Source organism: Medicago sativa, chromosome 1 (assembly GCF_051527215.1).
Source record: "Medicago sativa cultivar Bolivia chromosome 1, Bolivia_mono, whole genome shotgun sequence".
NCBI classification, from domain to species: domain Eukaryota; kingdom Viridiplantae; phylum Streptophyta; class Magnoliopsida; order Fabales; family Fabaceae; genus Medicago; species Medicago sativa.
In genome coordinates this window covers 74490079-74512271 of record NC_140749.1, presented here as the reverse complement: position 1 = coordinate 74512271, position 22193 = coordinate 74490079, and the positions used below count along the sequence as shown (strand labels likewise).

General features: G+C 31.8%; 3 protein-coding genes across 4 annotated transcripts; 1 reads left to right on the top strand and 2 right to left on the bottom strand.

Moving 5' to 3' along the window:
- The first annotated feature begins 1666 nt into the window (after positions 1-1666).
- On the top strand, positions 1667-2389 carry LOC146957350 (protein AGENET DOMAIN (AGD)-CONTAINING P1-like). Its single transcript, XM_085750297.1, has 2 exons — positions 1667-1753; positions 1856-2389. The coding sequence occupies exons 1-2, from the start codon at positions 1667-1669 to the stop codon at positions 2387-2389; spliced, it is 621 nt and encodes a 206-aa protein (XP_085606423.1).
- Positions 2390-5256: 2867 nt separating this feature from the next.
- Positions 5257-6037, bottom strand: LOC146957349 (uncharacterized). The gene has a single exon (XM_085736020.1). It carries the CDS (start codon positions 5979-5981, stop codon positions 5463-5465), a length of 519 nt encoding a protein of 172 aa, XP_085592146.1. The 5' UTR covers positions 5982-6037; the 3' UTR covers positions 5257-5462.
- Positions 6038-12967: 6930 nt separating this feature from the next.
- On the bottom strand, positions 12968-20296 carry LOC146957348 (intermediate cleaving peptidase 55, mitochondrial-like). Of its 2 annotated transcripts, none has more exons than XM_085736008.1 (10): positions 20074-20296; positions 19815-19918; positions 19541-19607; positions 19362-19469; positions 18363-18455; positions 17316-17406; positions 17114-17184; positions 16048-16103; positions 14570-14630; positions 12968-13487 (listed from the first exon to the last, which is right to left on the bottom strand). In XM_085736008.1, exons 1-10 carry the CDS (start codon positions 20266-20268, stop codon positions 13374-13376), a joined length of 960 nt encoding a protein of 319 aa, XP_085592134.1. In that variant the 5' UTR covers positions 20269-20296; the 3' UTR covers positions 12968-13373. The 2 variants fall into 2 exon arrangements, with proteins under 2 accessions (XP_085592134.1, XP_085592141.1); XM_085736015.1 differs by lacking the exon at positions 20074-20296 and adding an exon at positions 19960-20045 and having other exon boundaries at positions 19815-19872.
- Positions 20297-22193: the final 1897 nt, after the last annotated feature.

Here is a 22193-nt window from a genome sequence, read left to right as displayed (position 1 = left end):
TTAATATTGGTTGATTGCTAGAACATGTGCATCAAATGTTGTGTTCACTTAGATGTAAAAAAGATAAATCACATTAAACCGTACACTATATTAGCTTTAAAAGAACTGAAGACTACATTAAAAGAGCTCTAAATTCACGGTGACTATTGGCCACAATTCAACCAAACACACACTATGATTTTTCCACTTTTTTTGGCTCATGCAGCTACAAGTATAATTAACATTGACACGAAGAATTTATGTATCATAGTTCAATTACTTTAAACTATTCAAAAAGTGAGGCAAAACTACTCTATAACCAAACTATATAGACCATACGTGCTTGTTCATGGTTCAATGTTTTGAATCATCGTTGGTTCGATTACGTGTGGATTTTTTTTGTTGACAGAAATTATGTGTGGACTTAATGCACAGTCTTAAAAAAAAAAAAAAAACAGTCGGAGTCACTTTGGATATCAAACACTCAGTCAACACATAATCGCATAGTTAGCAAAATAATATTGGCTTTTTTTTTATAGAGAAATGATATTTATGCAACTATTTTAGTATAATTTTTGGATAATTTTTTCTCTCATATTCATAATGTACTCTTATTTATTTTCTCTTTTTCTCTCTCTATTCTTTTTTACCAATAAGAAGTGGGAAGAAGAAAGTTGTCCCAAAAGTTATCACAAAATGGTTGTACAAATATCATTATTTCTTTTTATAAGGGCACAAGAAAGCAATAAAATAATATATTAAACTTAATCGGTAAGAAAAAAATAACATTAATTTTTATTTACCTAAAACATAAATAAAGCACCCCAAAATAATAATATTTGATGATAATTTTTAAGAAAGTTGAACTCTACAATGTTTTAAATAGTCAAACTTATTCATAATTGATTTTTTAAAAAAAAAAAATCAATAGATTATGTATCAATAAGACACAATTTTATTTTTGAAACGACAAATATTATTAGAGGTTAACCTGCGCACGACACACCAGGCTGTACAAAATGGAAAATCTTACAAAGATGTCATACATAGACGGAACATCAACAGAAAGAAATTCTTTGATTATATCTTGTATGAGTGTTGTCTTACAACTTATAATGTCATCAAACAAGACGAATAAGTTTGTCAATCAAGTGATATTTTATACTTTTGTAAAAAAAATAAAAAATTGATAATTTATACTTTTTATAAATAAATTTATTTGAGGTGGCTTAATATGTTACTAGAGTTGTTGATTTAAAATTACACTTAAACGGTAAAAGGCGTGAACTTTTATGTAGGTGATCAGAAATTCGATCTTTTACTTTTGCGTATAAAAAAGTCGGTTGAAAGAAAAAAATACACGTTGTATATCTCACATTAGTCATGCATGCTAACCTTTTTTTTTTTTTTTTACTAAGTTAGTCATGCTAACTTATGTATTTCAAGCTAAAATTCATACAAAAGTCCCAATTTCCAATAACTTATTTGTAACGGTGGATTTGAAAATGAAATTAGCCCATCATAAACTCATTCTAATAATTCCCGCCAAAGTCCATACACACTTTTCACGTAATAAAAAAACAAAACAGCAAAATAAAAACGCTCTTATATATTGATTCACTGTCGTGTTCTTTTCCATTTCTGCAATCACAATTCCTGAAATCAAAAACCCTAATCCAACCATTCCATGGCAACCAGATCAAAAACCCGTGCTTCCTCCTCTGCCGCCGCCGCCGCCGCAAACCCTTCCAAACAACTTCAACAGCAGCAGCAGGTAAGCTTCAATTTCCATTGTTTATAATGAATTGTTATTTATTTGCATGTTAGATGTTGTGAAGTGAATAGTGATATTGTTTGTTAATTCTTAATATTATAGGCTGATAATGATGAAATCAAGAATAAAGTGTTGGTGAAAGCCGATGAAACGGTGACTTTAGAGAAAGATGGTTTTCACTTTGTGGTAGGAGCATTGGTTGAAGTCTGTAGTGATGAAAAAGGTCTCAGAGGGGCTTGGTTTCTTGGCACCATTGTTGAATTAAAGCGACATTTTAGGTTTGTCGTCGAGTACGAGGCCCTGGTCGATGATGATTCTAAGCCTTTGAGAGAGGAGTTGGATATCAGGCATATAAGGCCCTGTCCTCCAAAGACTGATGATGTTGCTGAGTTCAAATTTTTCGACGAAGTTGATGCTTTTCACAATGATGGTTGGTGGGTTGGTATTGTTACAAAAGTTCTTGGGGACTCCAAGTATGTTGTGTTTTTCAGGAGCTCCAAAGAAGAGATGGAGTTTCATCATTCTCAGTTGAGGCTGCATCAAGATTGGATGGATCGCAGATGGGTCATGGCTTCTAAGGTATTATATATGATTGCAATGTTTGATCTTTTTATTATGCACTCCGACACTAGTTAGGGCATGTTTGGATAAGCAACTATAGCACAAATGCTTATGTATAAGCTTGCATAAACTATTTTTGAGTGATATATATGTATATGTTATAAGTTGTTTTTATAAGCTATATTGGTGAACTTATGAAAATAAGTTGAAAAAAGCATATGAAAATTGTCAAAAGTTGTTTTTATAAATTCTCTCAAACAATCTTACAAGACTTATGGCAGTAGATAAGCCAAACAAGTCAATCCAAACATGTCCTTAGTTTTAAAACTAGTCTTGAGTTAATTTGCATTGTAACATTTTGTCAAAATAATTTGTTGTCATGAACGTTTGTATTGAATTATCGTCGTCATTTCTAAAAGGAAATCTAGTCTTCCTTTGGATTAATCGAAGCATGAGTTTATCGCAAAAAAAAATCTTATTTAAAGGGACTTAATCTTTTGGAGTGTGTTGGATTTCATCTGTACTGGAATCCAGGGTATAGGGTTGATGTTTTCAAACTCGTGGCTTCTTATTATGAAGCTGCGGTACCCCGTTGATGTTTTTAAATTGATTGCTTCTCAGAAAAATAGTTTACATTTAATAACACATTAAGATAGTTACGGGCTTTAATTCATGTCGGTGATTATAAGTAGGTTTTGATTTGCATGTTTTGTCACTTGCTTTCATGATCTAGAATTTTAGAATCTAGACAATCAATTTTTTTTTTCTTCAGTATTTAACCAAACTTGCTCTGCTTCTTTTATTGTTGGCTTTAAATTGCGCATTCTTTGAGTAAGCAACTACAACCAGGCAAATCAACAATATGAATTAATCCACAACATAAAATCATGTTATATATATACCATGTGCTAGGTTGAAATATATATTGCTACTTACCACTAAATGGCTCTTAATGTTTTGATTTATAGTTTTTTTTTGTCTTTAAAACTATAGTATTATTCCCTATCTAGTCTCCTCTCATTATCGATACTTTACAGCCTTTCCTTTCTCCGTTCATGTTGAGTTCACTTCATGGGCATTGCTGTAATTTGGACCGTAGTAGGTAGTACTATATATATTTGATTTGTGACACGGTAAATCCCAAGTCATCAAAGAACTATACGAAACTATAGCTACTCTATAGTAGAAGGGGTAGAAACTATTGGTTGAACTACACGAACTAAGATTATGTCTCATTGTCTTAAAATTTTCTTTTCTTCTATTACTGGTTGTTGTTCTAAGAGTACAAATCCACGCCACCTAAGACGATATTCTACCATCTTCTCTATTATGAGAGTTATTATTCCAAATAACTCTTTACTAGTTATATTTCTAAGTATATCTATTTTCCGTGTAATCACTCGTTCGATCCTATTTGTTGACTATATAGTACTCAATATTTAGTGTAGTTCAGGATCACGGTGAGTATACTATAATCACAATGATTCATTGTGATTATGCAGAAATTAAGAAGTGTAACTTTTGAAAGATCACGGTAGATCGCCGTGATTCTGACATACTAACGGTGATACACCAAACACACCAAACATAAGTTTAATTTTTTGATTTAATACAACATTGTGGGTCTTGTGACTTTGTGACTGTGTAACACAATTTTCATTTTATAGCTCAAGAAGAATTTTGATATCACATAACAAAGCATTCCTTTATTTCATCCATACTATTTGGATCCTGTGACTAATACCTGCTTTTATCTCCCTTTAACTTTCTATGATAGACTCCAAAGTTAAGATTTGCTGAATCATATGTTCTCCAATTCTTACCGTTACAATTTACATTTATTATGTTTTATTTGTTTTCTGGTTTTATATGTTTTATTCTTAACTCGGCTTACATAATAATTTTGTTTTACTTCTACCATGGTGGAAACTGGAAATCATGTGTTTCCTAGGCTTGTTGCCATATCTCTAATTTTTTATTTATCTTCGCTCTTGACTCTCCAATTAAGTTTATATCATCTGTAGTATAAGTATCTTATACATTGATCAAAAGAGTAGTTTGAAAGTATCTTTGTCTATCTTGTCAACGTCATACACAATATTTGAAAATGAGTCTGTCAATGAAATTGCCATACCACACACAACTACTAGTTTTCTAGCATTTAATCATGTTAGTGACATTTTATTAATGATATTGTTAAGCAATACTTAATGTTGACATGATGACAAGCAATGTTTTGAATAGTGATTTCCTTCACATTTGTGGCTAGAATGCTAAGGCTTATGAGGCCTTAACAACTACTTTGTGGCTGTAAAAGTATAGAGCAAATTGATATATCCTTGCCTTTCAAATTTACTAAACCATGATGTAGTCTTGCCTCTCTTCAACATGCAAAAACATGTTTTAATTTGATGGTCCTAACCTCAAGCTTTTGGTTTAAACTATTTCAGGCGTTGAAGTTTTGAACGCCAAAAGCAGCAAGAGATTGAAGGGAAAAACCATGCGCAAACGTTTGAACTAGTCAACTTTGAACTAATAGTAGTTCTCATGGATCAAAACTTTGAACTTGTTATTTTCATGTATTAAAACTTCAACTCAACTTGATGAGTTAAATAGCATTTTAGGTTCCGGATTAAGTATCTTGGAATGGATTTGGAGGTGGACCTACCTTCTCAGAACTTGCATATTTCATATACTGTAAGATTCTGGTTTGTTGTGTTTTATTTTGTGACTTCATATTATTCCTTTCATTCTTCTAATGAATGTAAGGCTTTAAAGAATGTGTCCTTGTTTATTTTTGTAGAATGTGTGCTTTTATTTATTTCGTTAGGAGATATAATTAATTTCATTTGGGATCATGAGTATCATAGCATGGTAATGGTAAATTATAGCTGGATTATCTTTGAAGAGAAACTTTAATAATTATCTTTGATCATACATCATGATAAATGATTATAATTTCATATATTCTTGGTCTTCAAGTAAACTGCTCCATAAGAGCAGCATAATCAAAGACCCTGAAACATAACAAACAAGCATTGCTGTGGAGCGAGAAACGGAAAGGATTACAATGTACTGAAACATAACATAAGTAGCTTTTGGATAAACTTATTTAAGGAATAAGCATAATTCAGAATCAGAATCAGATTTAGACCTCTTTGACTTCAACTGCAGCAGCAGTAGCAGCAGGTGCTTCTGCTTCTTTGACTTGATCTTTGTTCTCTTCCTTCACATCCTTAACTTCTCCTTCTATCTCAAAAGCTGAGGCAGGGAATGTTCTGAAAAGTCCTGTAATAGCCCTGAATGTGATTTTACCAGTTGGTGGATCATCCAACTGGATTTCATGAAGTGGAAGCCAAACCAAGAGCTCCTTCACCTTCACACCAGTTAGCTTCTTGATCTTACCAACCTCAACAGTGGCAGTAACTTCAGTGCCATAAGTCACAAGCCTATCAACTTTCTCAAACTTGTGAGTATAGCTTGCTTTCTGCTTAAGCCAAACAAAACCACTCTCCCTATGATATCCACATTCTTCTATGTCCTTCAAAGGTAAAAGGCCATTGGGTAGGTTTATTTCCAAGAGAAGTTCCTTGGACTTTGCTTGGCAGATTTCATCTCCATTGTATACCTCTGATTTGGCTCTGATCTCATCGGTAAGAAGATTCATTTTTTTCGTTTTTGGTTTGTTTGAATCAAATGAGTGAGGTACTTGATGTGAATGATGATCATGAAGGATGAAGGGTGGTGTCATATATAGTTGTGAATATATGACATTACCCTTCTATTTCCCATTAATTTCAACATATGCCATTGGCCTTTAAGACACAATAAGAGAAAGATAGTTGGGTGAGAGAAAAATAAATAAATACTTCATTTTTTTCATTTTCATTTAGTTGTGGAGATGGGAAGAAATGTGATCCATATCATTATATCAACATCTTCTCTCATTAAATGGTGGGAAAAAAACAAACAAAATATCTACGTGAGGAACAAAATAGTACAAATTGCAAGAAAATAATTTTCTCTTTCAATTTTATTTATTCATTCATTTATTTAAATATTTATATATAATATTTTCATAAGAATGAAAGATATTAGGCTCATTGTTTTTATTTATTCTTTCCACTTTTATTGGTGAAGTTATTATTGTTTTCACTTTTCATCAAGTAGATGTCTTTTTCTGATTTGATTACGATGCATGAGTGTGTAAAAAAGTTTTTTTTTTAATAAGTATGTAAATTAGTTGTATGTATATCTTTAATTAGTATACCAAGATGTATATATTTGTGTAGGTATTTCAAGAAAGAATATTACAGAATAAATAAAGCAAGATGGGATATTGACATTGCACCCAAAAAAAAAAAAAGCAAAGATGCGATATGATTGAATGTTTGGGCAAATTTGTATGATTAAAATGCACTTTTCGCCCCCTATATTTGGCAACGTTGCAATTTTGGCCCCTTATTAAAAAAAACAACTTTCCAGCCCTCCAACTTCATCCCCTTTTGCAACTCAGTGTCCCCCTCCTATTTTGACTCGGTCAAAGCTCATGTGGCCCTTAGATGGACGCCACGTGGCATATAATAAATTAAAATATAAAAAAAAACCAATTAATTATTTACATAATTAAATATATATTTATTTAATTATATAAATAATTAATTGGTTTTTTTTTTAATTTTAATTTATTATATGTCACGTGGCATCCATCTAAGGGCCACATGAGCTTTGACCGAGTCAAAATAGGAGGGGGCCACTGAGTTGCAAAAGGGGGTGAAGTTGGGGGGCTGGAAAGTTGTTTTTTTTTTAATATGGGGCCAAAATTGCTACGGAGCCAAACATAGAGGGCCAAAAGTGCATTTTAGCCAATTTGTATTGGTTATTAGTACATTAGTTATTCTTATTTTCTATCTATATGACATTTTTTTTTTCATCATTTCTTTCTGGTTTTCAAAATAAACACTGGTATAGTACAAGAGGACAGTCTTTCAGACAATATAGAGAATGTAAGTTAAACTTTTCTTGACATAATTGACACTTGGAGAGTTGGAGTTAAAGGTGCTTATTTATGAGCCGAACACTTAAGCCAAATTTTGACGTGTTAAAAAAATGTGTTGCTCAAACTTACTCGTTTATCTAAACTAGTTTAGCAATTAAAAAAAGTGAAACTGCTTATGCAAAAAAGAGTAAAGCTTTGACTTGACTGGCTAATTTAGATAATTTTAATTGATTTTTTTTGTATTTATAAAATTTTAATTTTCGAATTACCATGTTATAAATACTACATATGTAAAGTATGCAGTGATTTTTTTTTAGGGGAGGATGTAAAGTAGTGATATAAGCTTTTTCTTTACGAGAATATAGTGCTAAATTTTGGTCACACAACCATGAATGAATCATTAAGATTAAAAGTTCTTTAATGGTCCATAATCACTTGGAGTATGTTTAGATTGGTGGTATATATGGTGGAATGCTGAAAAATTAAATGAAATAAGCTAGATTAAAAGTTCTTTTTTGGTTTCTTTTCAAATCTGTTGCAGTTTTGCTGGTTGTTGTTCAGCTGCCACCGCGTCGGAGTTTTTGGAGGATGCTTTTGTTCATTATTTCTGTTTTGTTTTGTGTTGTGTTTTGTTTTTGTTGTAGGTGTTGTGTTTGTTGTTGTTGCACTTAGACTCGTGAGATCAGATTTGGTCTTTTTGCTGTGGACTGATTCCTAAACCCGAAAGGGTTTGGTGTGTTCAATAACCCGAAAGGGTCTGGTTCGTTTAACCCAAAAGGGTCTGGTTGTTGACGTATTGGACTCATCCCTCGATCTGAGTTCTTACGCGTTGTTTTGCTCGAAAGAGCATTTATGCTTGTTGTTCATCAGGGAGCTGTTGGCACTTGGATTTTGTTACCGTGTTGGCGGTCGATCCATTCGTCATTTTCATACTCTAACTGTTCTTGTGAATGTTCATTTTTCATTCTTTTTTTGTAACCTGGTTTCGCGCCCGTACGCGGGTTCGCTGGGTTGCGCATATGATTACTGAATTTTTCGTTATGATAGATTAGAGTTGATCCACTTAAATTGATTTATCATGATTGTATTCCTGTTTGGGTTATTCCTAGTTCAGGTCTAATGTCCCTGATCTTTGTAAAAAAAAAATTAATATATGTCATCTCAAACCACATGTGAGAAAGAGAGAGGAAAAACAGTATTATCACATAGTGAAGATATGATATATGAAGAAATATGAATACAAGTGCTCCTTGCATAGTTACTCCCCCTTGATCATATTTACGAGCGATTATTCTTTGATCAATTTGTTTGAATACCTAATGTATCTAGATTATATTATAGTCTAAATATATCAGTTTTTCAATGAACGTGGAAAAAATATTTGCTTATAAATATAATAGAAAGGAGTACATAACACTCTCAATATAGCTATATTTAATAATCTGACTAACCAACTTGTAACTAACACAATTATAACTAATTAATCAGTATGCATGCATCGATTTTATTCTCTTGATAGACACCTTGCAAGTTAGAATAAAAAAATTTCTAGCCTAATTAGTTTGGATTCTATTCTGATACATAATATTTATTTATTTATTTTCGTTTTAACAATCTAAGAAACATTTGATTTAATGATAGTCAAATGGAAAATAAAATATAATTCCAAATGGCCAAACGCTATATTAATGATGAAGTATAGACGAGTACTTGAAAGCATCCTCAAATTTTATTAGGATCAAATACATTCTGGTTGTCCGAGAAAAAGTCGGTTCACAACTCAACAAGTGTTGTGTCTTGACTCTTGAGGAGTCAGAACTTTAGATAAATACTTGCCTCAGTCACGTTTATAAGTTAAAAAACAACTTTTTATGTATATTGAATAACAAATGTATTTGATCTATTCTTTCAAAAAAACAAATGTATTTGATCTATAATATGATCGGATATATTAGGTATTCAATGAACCTAAAAAATTATTTTTTCCTTATAAATATGACCGATTATTTACCACACAATTAAAATTCACATTGAATTTTTTTTTAGTGGAACATATATTTCATTCATCGGAAATAATTTTGTTCAAGATACTGACTGCTTAACATGAAATATGAATGACTTTTTTTTAGAGATTAAAAGATTGATTCGTCTAGTTGTGAAGACTAACATGATTAAATGGAACCAACTAAATTGGAGAAATTTAGATATAAATGTCGATTAAATATCGTAATTAATGTTTAAACGTGTTAGTCTGCACAACTACACGAATCAATGTTTAAATATCAGAATTAATGTTTAAACCCAAGGTAAAAAGAGTTTTTAGTATCATTTATCTTTTTTTATGCTTTAATATATGTATATGGTTTGGTTAGATTTGAGTCGATTTTGAAAAGGAGAAATGTTATTTTGTACAACTATTTTGTGATCATTTTCTTTCATATTTACATTATGTTTTTATCTTCTCTCTATTACTTTGTTTTCCGTATTAATATCAATTTTTATTCTTAAATTTAAAGTTGTCTCAAAAGTTGTCACATAAATAAGTGTTCAAATAATAACACACCTTTGTCAAAAAATAATAACACACCTCTTCGAAAAATAAATCTTAAATCTAATATGAGCAATTTTCAAGGAAGATATCCAATCTATTAAAATAATTTTTTCATTTATTTCAGCCTTAATAGTAGTTTTGGCCCCCTAAGTATTAGGAAGTTACGATTTTTGCCCCCAACAAAATAAAATACAATTCAGCCCCCTAAGTATTGTCCCTTTTGCAGTTTTGACCCCAAGTCAATTTTGATCAAGTCAATGCTGAAGTGGACGTCATGTGTGTACTTTTTTATTTTTTTTATTTATTTTAATTATTAAAAAAATATTAATGCATGAAAATAATTTTTCCATTTATTTTATTGGAATTTATCCCATCTTTCCTTGCCTTTATGATGCAGCTGAAAATTAATGCATAACAATAATGGAGAAGTTGAGTTGGAGAGCAAAGCCAATAAGAATGCCTGACGCGAAATGTAGTTGGAAGGTGTGGCCTATTTATTTAGGGACACGGTGGTAAGTTAACCACAAACCATCTTCTACTTCATGTAATCTATCACCACAAGTCACAACCATATGCATCACATCATATTTTAATATTTTTTAGAAATAATTGCCATTTTTTCCTCAAAATAAATAATTGCCATTTTCCATTAATAGCTCTAGATAGCAGATAAATTGATAGTTGAATGTATTTAAGCGTGTAGATTGACTTTTTTTAAGACAAGTAATGTACTCCCTCCGGTCCTATTTACAAGAAAAAGTTGACTTTTTAGATACATTGAATAATGTATGTATCTAGTCAAGAACCTAAACCAAATACATAAGTTATTTAATGTATGTTAAAAGTAAATTGTTTCTTGTAAATAGGACCGGAGGGAGTAATCACTATAAATTTATCGTTAAGATGAATAAGAGGGAAATTTAAAATTTGAACTATGACTCCAACATATATTATGTGGTGTCTTTATCAATTGAGTTATGTTATCGAGAAGTTTGTAGATTTAATTTTAATTATGTGATTAGAGTAACTTTTGTACTAACTAATACACGTAAAATGATATTTATTAAGATAAATTTCAAAATGAAACTCGACCTATATCATTTTTTTAAATGAAAAATGCGAAATTATTATTAATAAATTATTGACCTATAGCAATATTGAAAACGAGTGACCGACAATCTAGTATCTTTTTAAATGAAATTTATATAAGCATACAATGTAACTAAGGGAAGGGCAATAAATGTTGGGTATTTTGTTGTTGCCCTTTGCTTATAGGGTAAGCAAAAGATATACTCGGAAGAAAAATATATTTGTAGGAGTATTTTTGGATAACTTGTAGGATAATTCTATCTCTCATACTTTTTTTGTATTTTTATTTTCTCTCTCATTCTTTTTCTCTTTGTTGTTTTTGTTCAATAAAAAAAAGAGAAAAAAAGTTGTCACAGTTGTTTTTAAAAATAGTTGTACAAATATCATTCATCATACTAAGAATTAACACGTTTTCGTTGGGAGAGGTGTAGTGTTTCAAATATAATTATTTTAAGTGTAGAGAATCTGTAAAAGAAAAATATATATACAATGAGAATTTATGACATGAAGTTGTACTGTTCATCTGTATGTATATATTGCATGGTAAAATATATGTGTATATGTTTTACTTATTTATTTACACAAGGAGTTTTTCTATCTAAAAATATTTGATTATAGTAAAATATATGTGATTAAAATATTTAAAATATAAATCAAAGAAATTTTGATTATTAGGCACTGACATTTAAAAATTATAAAACAGGTTATGAGTATGTGTGAGATCTACTTAAACACTCAAATGAAATCTGAGAGTTTCATTGTAGATGCTACGAGTTTTAAATTTAACATTTCATTTTTAATAAATTTTGCAACAAGAAGTTGTGGTTTAATTGATTGCACAAACTGAGCTTGAGAGGTCCATTCGATTCAATTTCCACAAAACATCCTCTTGCTGAAAATCGAAGAGCAATAATCGTGACTAAAGACCCAAATATAGATTAAAATCATAGGTACTCTAGGCTTGTATGCATATTATGTGACTCATTAAAAGATTAAATACTCCCACTAAGGTGGATTTGCGCCAAAAAGAGCCTAAGCAAAGCCGAACAATTTTTAACTCTTCGAGCATCTTTAGTGAAGGTATCTAAGCGGATTTCATAATATAATGAATCATTTTTTTAATTGAAGTAACCATGATGTGACAATGTGAGTAAGAAAAAAAAAATGATTGAAGAAGCTTAAATAAGATAATGTATCATCAAAGTTGAATAGGAAAAATCATTAAAAGTGAGTTACAAAAAAGTTGAGTACAAATAAAAAAATATTAAAACTGTGAGTTTCATAAAAGTTTCTTAATGTTTTTATCATTAGAGCAAACTATGCTTGAATTGCACAAGTGTGACAGATAATCGTGGAAGCCACCTAATATTGATTACGGAGCCAATTTCGAGTTCCTTACAAACTTGTCATTAGGGAGCCAATTTTGAGTTCCTTACAAACTTTGTCATTAGAGATGCTCTCAAGAGTTATTGATTCTCTAGTTTACTGCTTGAAGCCATTACACTTTTCTAAAACCTTATGTATTGTTTACTAATTGACTGTGACCGATGATCTCAGTAAACACTAACACTTCTGATCAAAGGCATATCTTATATCTAACACATGACAATGTCTAATATAGACACATGTGATTACAATAAAATGTCATTTTTCTCTAATTTGTTGTCAATGTCTATATCTAGGATTTAGATTTGTAAATTTAGTAACCGACCAAACTGATTATTTCATTAGCAGAGTATTACTATCTTTGTCATAACAGCACAACTATTCAGTGCTAAAAAATGCATGAAGTGCGAAAAGATAACAAGATTTTTAACATGTGATTAAACATGACAAGTCTCATTAATTGCTTATATTTTTCCTTATTTGTTGTCCACCTTTGATTTGGTCATTAGAGAGAATACAGGAGGTGGTAATGAAATATGTAAAAATAAATAAACAAGTCATGTATTTTTAAAACTCATTCAACAAGGATATATTATAAAATGACTGTAAAAAATTTACAGTGAAAATATATAGAAATTAAACTCTTTCCTTTGTTGTAAAGCCGGTGTAAAAGATTACATTACAATTTCCAACTGCTGTGAAAAATTTATATGGAGCTGGCCATTTTATGAGATCATCAATAATTTACACCAATAAAACCAGGCATGGAATATGCAGCAATTAGGTGCAAGAAACCTACTACTTTATCAGTTCACAAAAAGAGAAGAACAACCTAAAACAAGTAATGAAACCTTGCCCCACCTTTCTCTCTTATTCTTTTGTCCCCCCTTCCCAACCAAGATTGTAGAATACAAGTTGGAATGTTGCTCAAATGAAGGAGGCAAAAAATAAGGGATGGAAATAATTTACCAACAGTTTTGACAATGCAATGCACATATTCACTGTCCCCAGTTCTTTAATGCACATGGACAGTATCAGCTGGATGTAGCTCTCAAGTTATTTTGGCTATCAACCCCTATTCCATGGCTGAAGTTGTTTAGCAAGGATTGAATTTGCTTCACTTCTTTCGGAATTGATGCTGTTAGGACCTGTATTGCGTAATATTAGTTATTAACTTCAGGAGTGTGTGTCATAAAACTTGGTTAAGTTCTGTAGGTGCTTATAGAACTGTTTTGAATAAAAAAGTATATAATATATTAATTTTGTTTAGCCACTTCATTTTCTTTTCTAAAGTTATCATAGTTGGGAAATTAAAAGTAATACTCATCTTTCGTTTATATTTAGAGAACATCACTGCAGGAACCTAAGAAATTTCACCCAAATTTTGTCCACATACAACCACACACAAAGAAAAGGTCACTGTATAGTGTTTTTGCTTCTAGTGTTACAGTACATTTGGTTTCACCTTACATGGAAGATGGAACACATTTAATGGTTCTGTACACAACCATATGTAATACCAGAACCAATCACAGATAACAACTTATCAAGGGGCTGCTATCCTTGAGAAAAAGGTTATCACAGTTACTTCCATCACTTAATCATGCACTGGCTTTAAAATTCTGCTAATGATTTGATATTAGGATCATGCACTCATGCAAACAAATGCCCTTAAGACATTAGTTAAGAAAACAAGAAATAAAAAGTAGCACTTTCCAATTAATTGATGACTTGAAAAGCTGCTGTTTCCAATGAATATTTTTTATTTTTCAAATGAAAGGTTCAACCTTACTAGTATGTTTAAAGCTAAAATCAAGATTAAACCAAAAAGTGAAGCTGATGATGACTTGTTGAGTGAAGCGTCGTCCTCTTCTTTAACAGCTTGCAAAAATTTCATTAGCAAGTGCTTAGTTTTTTTTTTTTTTTTTAAAAAGGATAAGTATTTACTTGAAACTTGATTTGTTATTTGAATAATCCTCTCTTTTAAAATTTTATATGATATATGACTGTCAATTGAATTTTTTGTCTGTCTTTATAAATATTAAATAGATGGGACCCTATAGAAAAAAGGAATGTTTATAAAGAGGTAAATCAACATAATTTTAAAATGAAAGGACCTACTACCTTCATTCATTATTTCAAGTTTTAAAAGAAGAGTAATGAGCACACCTCTATCTGTCACAAATAAACTAGTTTCAATTGCACTACTTCTAGAGAAAGAAATTACTACCTCATAACCTGTTTCTGTAATGAGAATCTCATCCTCAATCCTTATCCCAATGCCTTGGTACCTGCATTAGAGATCACGTACAAAACTGAAACATTGAATGCCAAGACTGAAAACCAACTTAAATGCTCACATGGGCTACATGGTGACCTAATAATGTGAGATTGAGATCAATCAATCATGTAGCTGAAGTTAAGGAAAGGGAATGACTAAAATGGTAAAACAAGTACAATACAGACGCAAAAAAAATGAACTTCATACTATGTTGAGCTCAATTGTACAACTTGTTCTGCAATCGAAACCAATCAACTTAAAAAACATTCATAACTCTCAAATAAAATTAAACAAAATTCAAGATCCAAGACTGCATACATGTCTCTTGATGGATTGAATAGCTTATGAGCAATACTTCTGTAGAAATTCAGGTCCCAGCAGGTTCAAATCAAAGGAATGATTTTGATAAGAATGTGAATGAGAATGGAATTGAATAGTCATTTCCAATAGCATGTTTAACATGATCAAATGACTATTCCATTATACTTTACATGGCCTGCCAAAGCAAACATGAGTTTAATAATACATTTTTTTATGACAGACCTACCCTTGGGGTGGAGCTAGTTTAGTGGAAACTACGGGTTGGTAAAGGTAGAGCCATGACGATGCGGCACAGGTAGGAGTAGGTCATGATATTTTTACCATTTTTAGAAAATATACAGGGCAACAATTTAATGGTTGGAAAGAAATACTACATCTGTCCTTAAATATAAGAGCCACTTGGAAAAAATGTGCTTAAAAATAACCCCTTCTCATAATTATTAGATGCATAAATTATTTTCTTAAAAAAATACCCCTAATTTAATTTACTACCCTGTGGTTACATTGCTTAACTAAACTTCATTAAAAGGCAATTTCGGAACATCAATTTACAAAATATACAAATTTAATCCATTATCTAATTTTCTTAATGCATGAATTATCCAAAGGTGCTTGTTTAATCTATTATCTAACTTTCTTAATGCATGAATTATCCAAAGGTGCTTGTAATAAGGGACATAGATGGTACATTTCCATTCAACTTTAGAGGGAATGAATCTTCCCTCATAAAATAGAATAAGAACTCCCCCTTGGAAATGATTAACCTCCTAAAATTCCTATTAAACAAACTCTAATCATTTTCATTCCTTTCACCCCATTTTATTGAATCAAACAAGAACTTACAGAATTCAGAAGATAATGAATAAGCAGGGAAATCAATAATAAATCTCCTTGAAAATAAGAAGCAACCAGGGTTATCCAACCCAGGTTTTAACATACCAATGTACACAATCAGATTCTAGGGAAAATGAGAGGTAAAATTTCTGAAGCTGGTTAATGGAAGGAAACTTCCCATGAATTTGAATGTTGTAAAAATAGCTGGTAAACCAGTAATTTGTAATGATCAATTTGTTAAAACAAGTTCTTCAATCAACTTTAGTAAGTACCTCTCTGGACAATTGAAAGAAGATGGGATGTACACTCCTGGTTCAATAGTTATTACCTGCTCACAAATTAAAAAAAGAACAGACTGTCAGTTAATATGAGTACACATTATGTCCATATGAATTGGTAAAGCATATTTGAACGACAAGTGCCAGTAAAAAATCCAATTAGATAACTGAAAGAAAAATAGAACTTGGTGGCAATGATTTCTTCAAAAAAAAAAAAGAACTTGGTGGCAATGCTCATTCACATCAATCCAACACTACTTCCTTCCCATCCCACCCTACCCCGCTAAAAAATAACAAACTATATTAATTTGGCCAGAAACTATATTATATTTTCATGGATTTGCCTCATCGGAAGTGTGAGATTCACTTTAGAGGATTAAATGCAATAATAATTGCCGGACATTAACATTAAGAAAGTGATAAAAGATGTGCATGTATATAACACACTAAATATGAAGTTATTAAGTTCTCAACCATTGATTCTCCAATCAACACTATCCTTACACAATTTATCCTCTTAAGTGCAGCCCTTACTTTAGAGAAGCAAATCCTATTTTATACATAAAATGTGGTGATGATCACTGGAAAAGTGTCCCTGGATGTAAACTCTAAAACTTCCCTATTTGTATGATTTTTGTATGATATTTGAATGCAGCAGAATATTTTTAAGCTGATTGGCTGAGTCTTTTTTACCCTTTACCATACAAAAATTGAAAATAAAGAAATATAATTTGCCAGGTCTGCAAGGGGAAATTTTGGAATGAAGGTATCATTTAAAAAATCACTTAAGAAAAGAAAGTGCAGACTACTGAACGAGTGCTTCAAACTTGGATAGACACAAATTACAAGGACCTTAGATGAAACCAATGTTTGGAAATACTGAAAAATGTGCATTTCAAACCACGTTTATTTAGTTTGAAGACACTATGAAGTCACGCTGACACAGTTGACTAAAAACCATTACCATATAATGATTTTATGGGAACATAATCCTCACCCACATCTGAAAATTAATTGATATTAATTATTGAACTGTTGTACAGTCAGGGAAAGCACTTACAACACCTGGCTTCAGAGGACAGTCAAAGCTGATCGCTGAACAATCATGAATATCCATTCCTAGATAGTGACCTGGATCAATAAAACATGACTAAATACATCACCATATTTTTATTTCAAATGTCAAACTAGCTTATGAATATCTGTAACAAAAAAAAATATGGCATGCTTTGTCAGCTAAAACATGGGCGTGACCAGGCTACCTATAGAAGTTGGGTTCAGCTTATGGTAGGAACTGCTTCCAACATCTTTCAAAATTCCAACCTCCTTGAGTCCTTTCTGCAGCATTTCAACCTGTGCAACCAGACCATTTCACACGGTTCACTGTTTTATTGCTAAATAAGCTTCAAGCAGCTAGTAAGATAGACACTAAGCACAGACGGGTCTATAAAGAAGATACTCAGGCCACTGGCACACTATGGTTGTTTACTGATTATGAGATAGTGCTCATCATGCATAGAGCAAAGCAAATATTAAAAGTTTACTTTTTGGGGGGATGGGGGAGTAATGCAAAACACACAAAGGAAAAACCAAATGCACACCAAATAAGGTAAATTAAAAATCTTGGAATCATATTGATTCAGTTTTACTAAAAATCTTGAGAAATAATTTGCAATTAGGCTTGTGGTTTATTATATATCTCTAACACACCCCTCATATTGAAACATGGGCGTTCGCAGGCCTAACCTTCCTTACATTAAAATTCAATATTTATTTATAAATATTAGAACAGCAAGGATTAACCTCATAACAACTTATAGCGTGTTTGAGTTGAAGTTTGAAAAAGTGATTTTAGAGAAACTTAATTTTGCAAAACTAATTTTGGTTAAAAATGAATTCAAGTAAATTGATTTATAGTTGTAAATAATTATTTGCAAATCGATGTTTGACACAGTAAATGTTTGAATAATAGTAATAAAACCATATTTTAGATGATATTCATAATTAATTTTATTCAAATTGTCATAATTTTACTAACCACAAAAGCATTATGTTTAGGGGTTAAAATTAAGTTTGGAGTCCGTTCTTGACTCAAAATTTATTCATCAAACTTGATTTTGACTTTCCCAATGTGAAACCAAACCAGACACACTTAATCAAAGAGACTCCAATACCATGTCAATCATCAACTTCAAAAAGTTTAAGTTATTAGAATAACTCATGAAGGACGATGACTTTTATTTAAGGATAAGGACAGTGACCTTATTGCATCTTTATAAATTGAAAAAATGATAAGAAAAAGGAGATACCGAATGGTTGTGTATTTGTCGGATACTAGCACCAGGCTTACAAAGTTCCACACAATGCTTGTTAGTTTCTAGTATAAGCTCATAAAGCTCTTCCTGAAATATAGAAAAATCGTGAAATTCATATTAAAAGTGACAAGACTGCAAGGGTAAAGCAACGAGTTGAATGAGCAGTCTATTTTATACCAGATTCTTTTCGCATGAATATGGAACAGAAACCAAGTTTCAAATATTTATAAGACATTGGGATAGCAGAAGGAAAGAAAGATTCTGCCCCACATGCCATATGTCGGGTATGTGCAGGCTTTAGGCACATCAGATCCCCTAAACAAAGGGGGCATGAAGAGGCAGAATTTATCACAAATTGATGTTCATGCATGAACAAAATAATTAGATATATTTTACACGTTCAAACAATTTGTATGTCCAAAAATATTCATTTGGGCTATAATGACTTGTTAGCATGCCACCATCTGCATTTTGTCAGGGAACAAGAAACAACTAGGATGTTGATAGAAGAATCATATCTTTTATTTTTTACTCAAGGTATGGATGCTGGATACGATAGCTTAGAAAATCATACTACTAAAATAAAAAATGGAATTAGATTAAAAATGGGTCAACATCACAGAATCCCAGTCCAAAAGAAGTGCAATACATATGAGAGCATATGCATATCCATAAATGAAAATTGATGCAATTAAGCCTATCATCGAATGAGGACTACAATGGAAAACTAGGACTATACAGTCTGCTTGTCTTGGATTACTATTAAATCATCAGTAAATAGTATATCAAGGAAACAGAAAACAACAACAGATTGTTTTTAGTGTTTTCTGTACAAATCGTTGAAAACAGAAAGCATATTGAAAACAATGTATCAACTTTGTAATTAGAAGTGAAAACAAGAAATGAAAACAAAACATTTTCTCAAAGTAAACGGGCCGTAAGATTTCCCAAATACCTAGATAGGATTTCTAAAAGGAACCAAACCATGCTAACCTGGGCAGAAGAGAAGCTACCACAAGGTGGCCAGGTACGCGTGAGATCGCTGAGATACCCATGTAACTCACATCCAATGTCCATCAAAACAAGATCTCCATCTTTAATCTGCCAAACATGATAAAGATAAGAAAACAAAAAATTACACATACTAGATAGAAGTTAGTAAATGAATTTACCTTCTGATCGTTCCTAGAATAATGTATAACACTTCCATTAGGCCCACCACCAACCACGGGATTGAATCTGATACAGAGAGGAAATAAAGATAAAAATTATCTCATTAACTGTGAACGCGGGTGATTGTTGAACTTCCATTTAGTTTTCTATATTAATGAATTTCTCTGTTACTCTTGCAGAAGCTTTTTAAGTTATCAATAACAATAGACAAAGCAGTCTGGCGTGAACAAATTGCATAAGAGGGACAGTCGCTGAATATAAAGAAATGCTCACCCCATTCGCTGCGCACCTCTCATTTTGCATTCGTATTCGACCTTTGCAGCTAGCATACCTTCAAAAGGGTATGTTTTTGAATGCATCATTGTTGACAAAAGAGCCTATTCAAAACCAGAAAATGTTCAAATCATCAAGTTCTTACCATTTGGCATCTATGACCTCCTAAACAAATCTGCATATAACAGCCTCACTAGGAGTTCTAGGTTTTCAGTCCTCAGATAGTTAGCCATCAAATAGAGTTGAAACTTGAAAGTACCTGACAAGCAATTGATGCAGATTCCTTCATCAGCTTGAGCTCTGAAGGAGATTTTATCCATCGCAGCTGATGGGTATAAACAGATAGATCCTTTACGTTGTTACAGTAAGCTAGTTTCTTGAAGGCCTCCAGTTCCGTATATGCTGATGTAGCAGTCTGAACATTGTGATACAATTTCGAGGAACCCCTTATCATATCTGGAAGGATCTGAATAAGTAACTAAACACGTCATAATTAAATATATATTTATTTAATTATATAAATAATTAATTGGTTTTTTTTTTAATTTTAATTTATTATATGTCACGTGGCATCCATCTAAGGGCCACATGAGCTTTGACCGAGTCAAAATAGGAGGGGGCCACTGAGTTGCAAAAGGGGGTGAAGTTGGGGGGCTGGAAAGTTGTTTTTTTTTTAATATGGGGCCAAAATTGCTACGGAGCCAAACATAGAGGGCCAAAAGTGCATTTTAGCCAATTTGTATTGGTTATTAGTACATTAGTTATTCTTATTTTCTATCTATATGACATTTTTTTTTTCATCATTTCTTTCTGGTTTTCAAAATAAACACTGGTATAGTACAAGAGGACAGTCTTTCAGACAATATAGAGAATGTAAGTTAAACTTTTCTTGACATAATTGACACTTGGAGAGTTGGAGTTAAAGGTGCTTATTTATGAGCCGAACACTTAAGCCAAATTTTAACGTGTTAAAAAAATGTGTTGCTCAAACTTACTCGTTTATCTAAACTAGTTTAGCAATTAAAAAAAGTGAAACTGCTTATGCAAAAAAGAGTAAAGCTTTGACTTGACTGGCTAATTTAGATAATTTTAATTGATTTTTTTTGTATTTATAAAATTTTAATTTTCGAATTACCATGTTATAAATACTACATATGTAAAGTATGCAGTGATTTTTTTTTAGGGGAGGATGTAAAGTAGTGATATAAGCTTTTTCTTTACGAGAATATAGTGCTAAATTTTGGTCACACAACCATGAATGAATCATTAAGATTAAAAGTTCTTTAATGGTCCATAATCACTTGGAGTATGTTTAGATTGGTGGTATATATGGTGGAATGCTGAAAAATTAAATGAAATAAGCTAGATTAAAAGTTCTTTTTTGGTTTCTTTTCAAATCTGTTGCAGTTTTGCTGGTTGTTGTTCAGCTGCCACCGCGTCGGAGTTTTTGGAGGATGCTTTTGTTCATTATTTCTGTTTTGTTTTGTGTTGTGTTTTGTTTTTGTTGTAGGTGTTGTGTTTGTTGTTGTTGCACTTAGACTCGTGAGATCAGATTTGGTCTTTTTGCTGTGGACTGATTCCTAAACCCGAAAGGGTTTGGTGTGTTCAATAACCCGAAAGGGTCTGGTTCGTTTAACCCAAAAGGGTCTGGTTGTTGACGTATTGGACTCATCCCTCGATCTGAGTTCTTACGCGTTGTTTTGCTCGAAAGAGCATTTATGCTTGTTGTTCATCAGGGAGCTGTTGGCACTTGGATTTTGTTACCGTGTTGGCGGTCGATCCATTCGTCATTTTCATACTCTAACTGTTCTTGTGAATGTTCATTTTTCATTCTTTTTTTGTAACCTGGTTTCGCGCCCGTACGCGGGTTCGCTGGGTTGCGCATATGATTACTGAATTTTTCGTTATGATAGATTAGAGTTGATCCACTTAAATTGATTTATCATGATTGTATTCCTGTTTGGGTTATTCCTAGTTCAGGTCTAATGTCCCTGATCTTTGTAAAAAAAAAATTAATATATGTCATCTCAAACCACATGTGAGAAAGAGAGAGGAAAAACAGTATTATCACATAGTGAAGATATGATATATGAAGAAATATGAATACAAGTGCTCCTTGCATAGTTACTCCCCCTTGATCATATTTACGAGCGATTATTCTTTGATCAATTTGTTTGAATACCTAATGTATCTAGATTATATTATAGTCTAAATATATCAGTTTTTCAATGAACGTGGAAAAAATATTTGCTTATAAATATAATAGAAAGGAGTACATAACACTCTCAATATAGCTATATTTAATAATCTGACTAACCAACTTGTAACTAACACAATTATAACTAATTAATCAGTATGCATGCATCGATTTTATTCTCT

What these genes read in the sequence shown, in the direction of transcription:
- LOC146957350 (XM_085750297.1), top strand. Translation starts at nt 1,667, where the DNA reads ATGGCAACCAGATCAAAAACCCGTGCTTCCTCCTCTGCCGCCGCCGCC. An exon ending in AACTTCAACAGCAGCAGCAG is followed by an intron (nt 1,754 to 1,855) that starts GTAAGCTTCAAT and finishes TTAATATTATAG; the next exon opens with GCTGATAATGATGAAATCAA.
- LOC146957349 (XM_085736020.1), bottom strand. Translation starts at nt 5,981, where the DNA reads ATGAATCTTCTTACCGATGAGATCAGAGCCAAATCAGAGGTATACAAT.
- LOC146957348 (XM_085736008.1), bottom strand. Translation starts at nt 20,268, where the DNA reads ATGATAAGGGGTTCCTCGAAATTGTATCACAATGTTCAGACTGCTACA. An exon ending in GCTGAACCCAACTTCTATAG is followed by an intron (nt 17,185 to 17,315) that starts GTAGCCTGGTCA and finishes TTATTGATCCAG; the next exon opens with GTCACTATCTAGGAATGGAT. An exon ending in TTACAGAAACAGGTTATGAG is followed by an intron (nt 13,488 to 14,569) that starts GTAGTAATTTCT and finishes TACGCAATACAG; the next exon opens with GTCCTAACAGCATCAATTCC.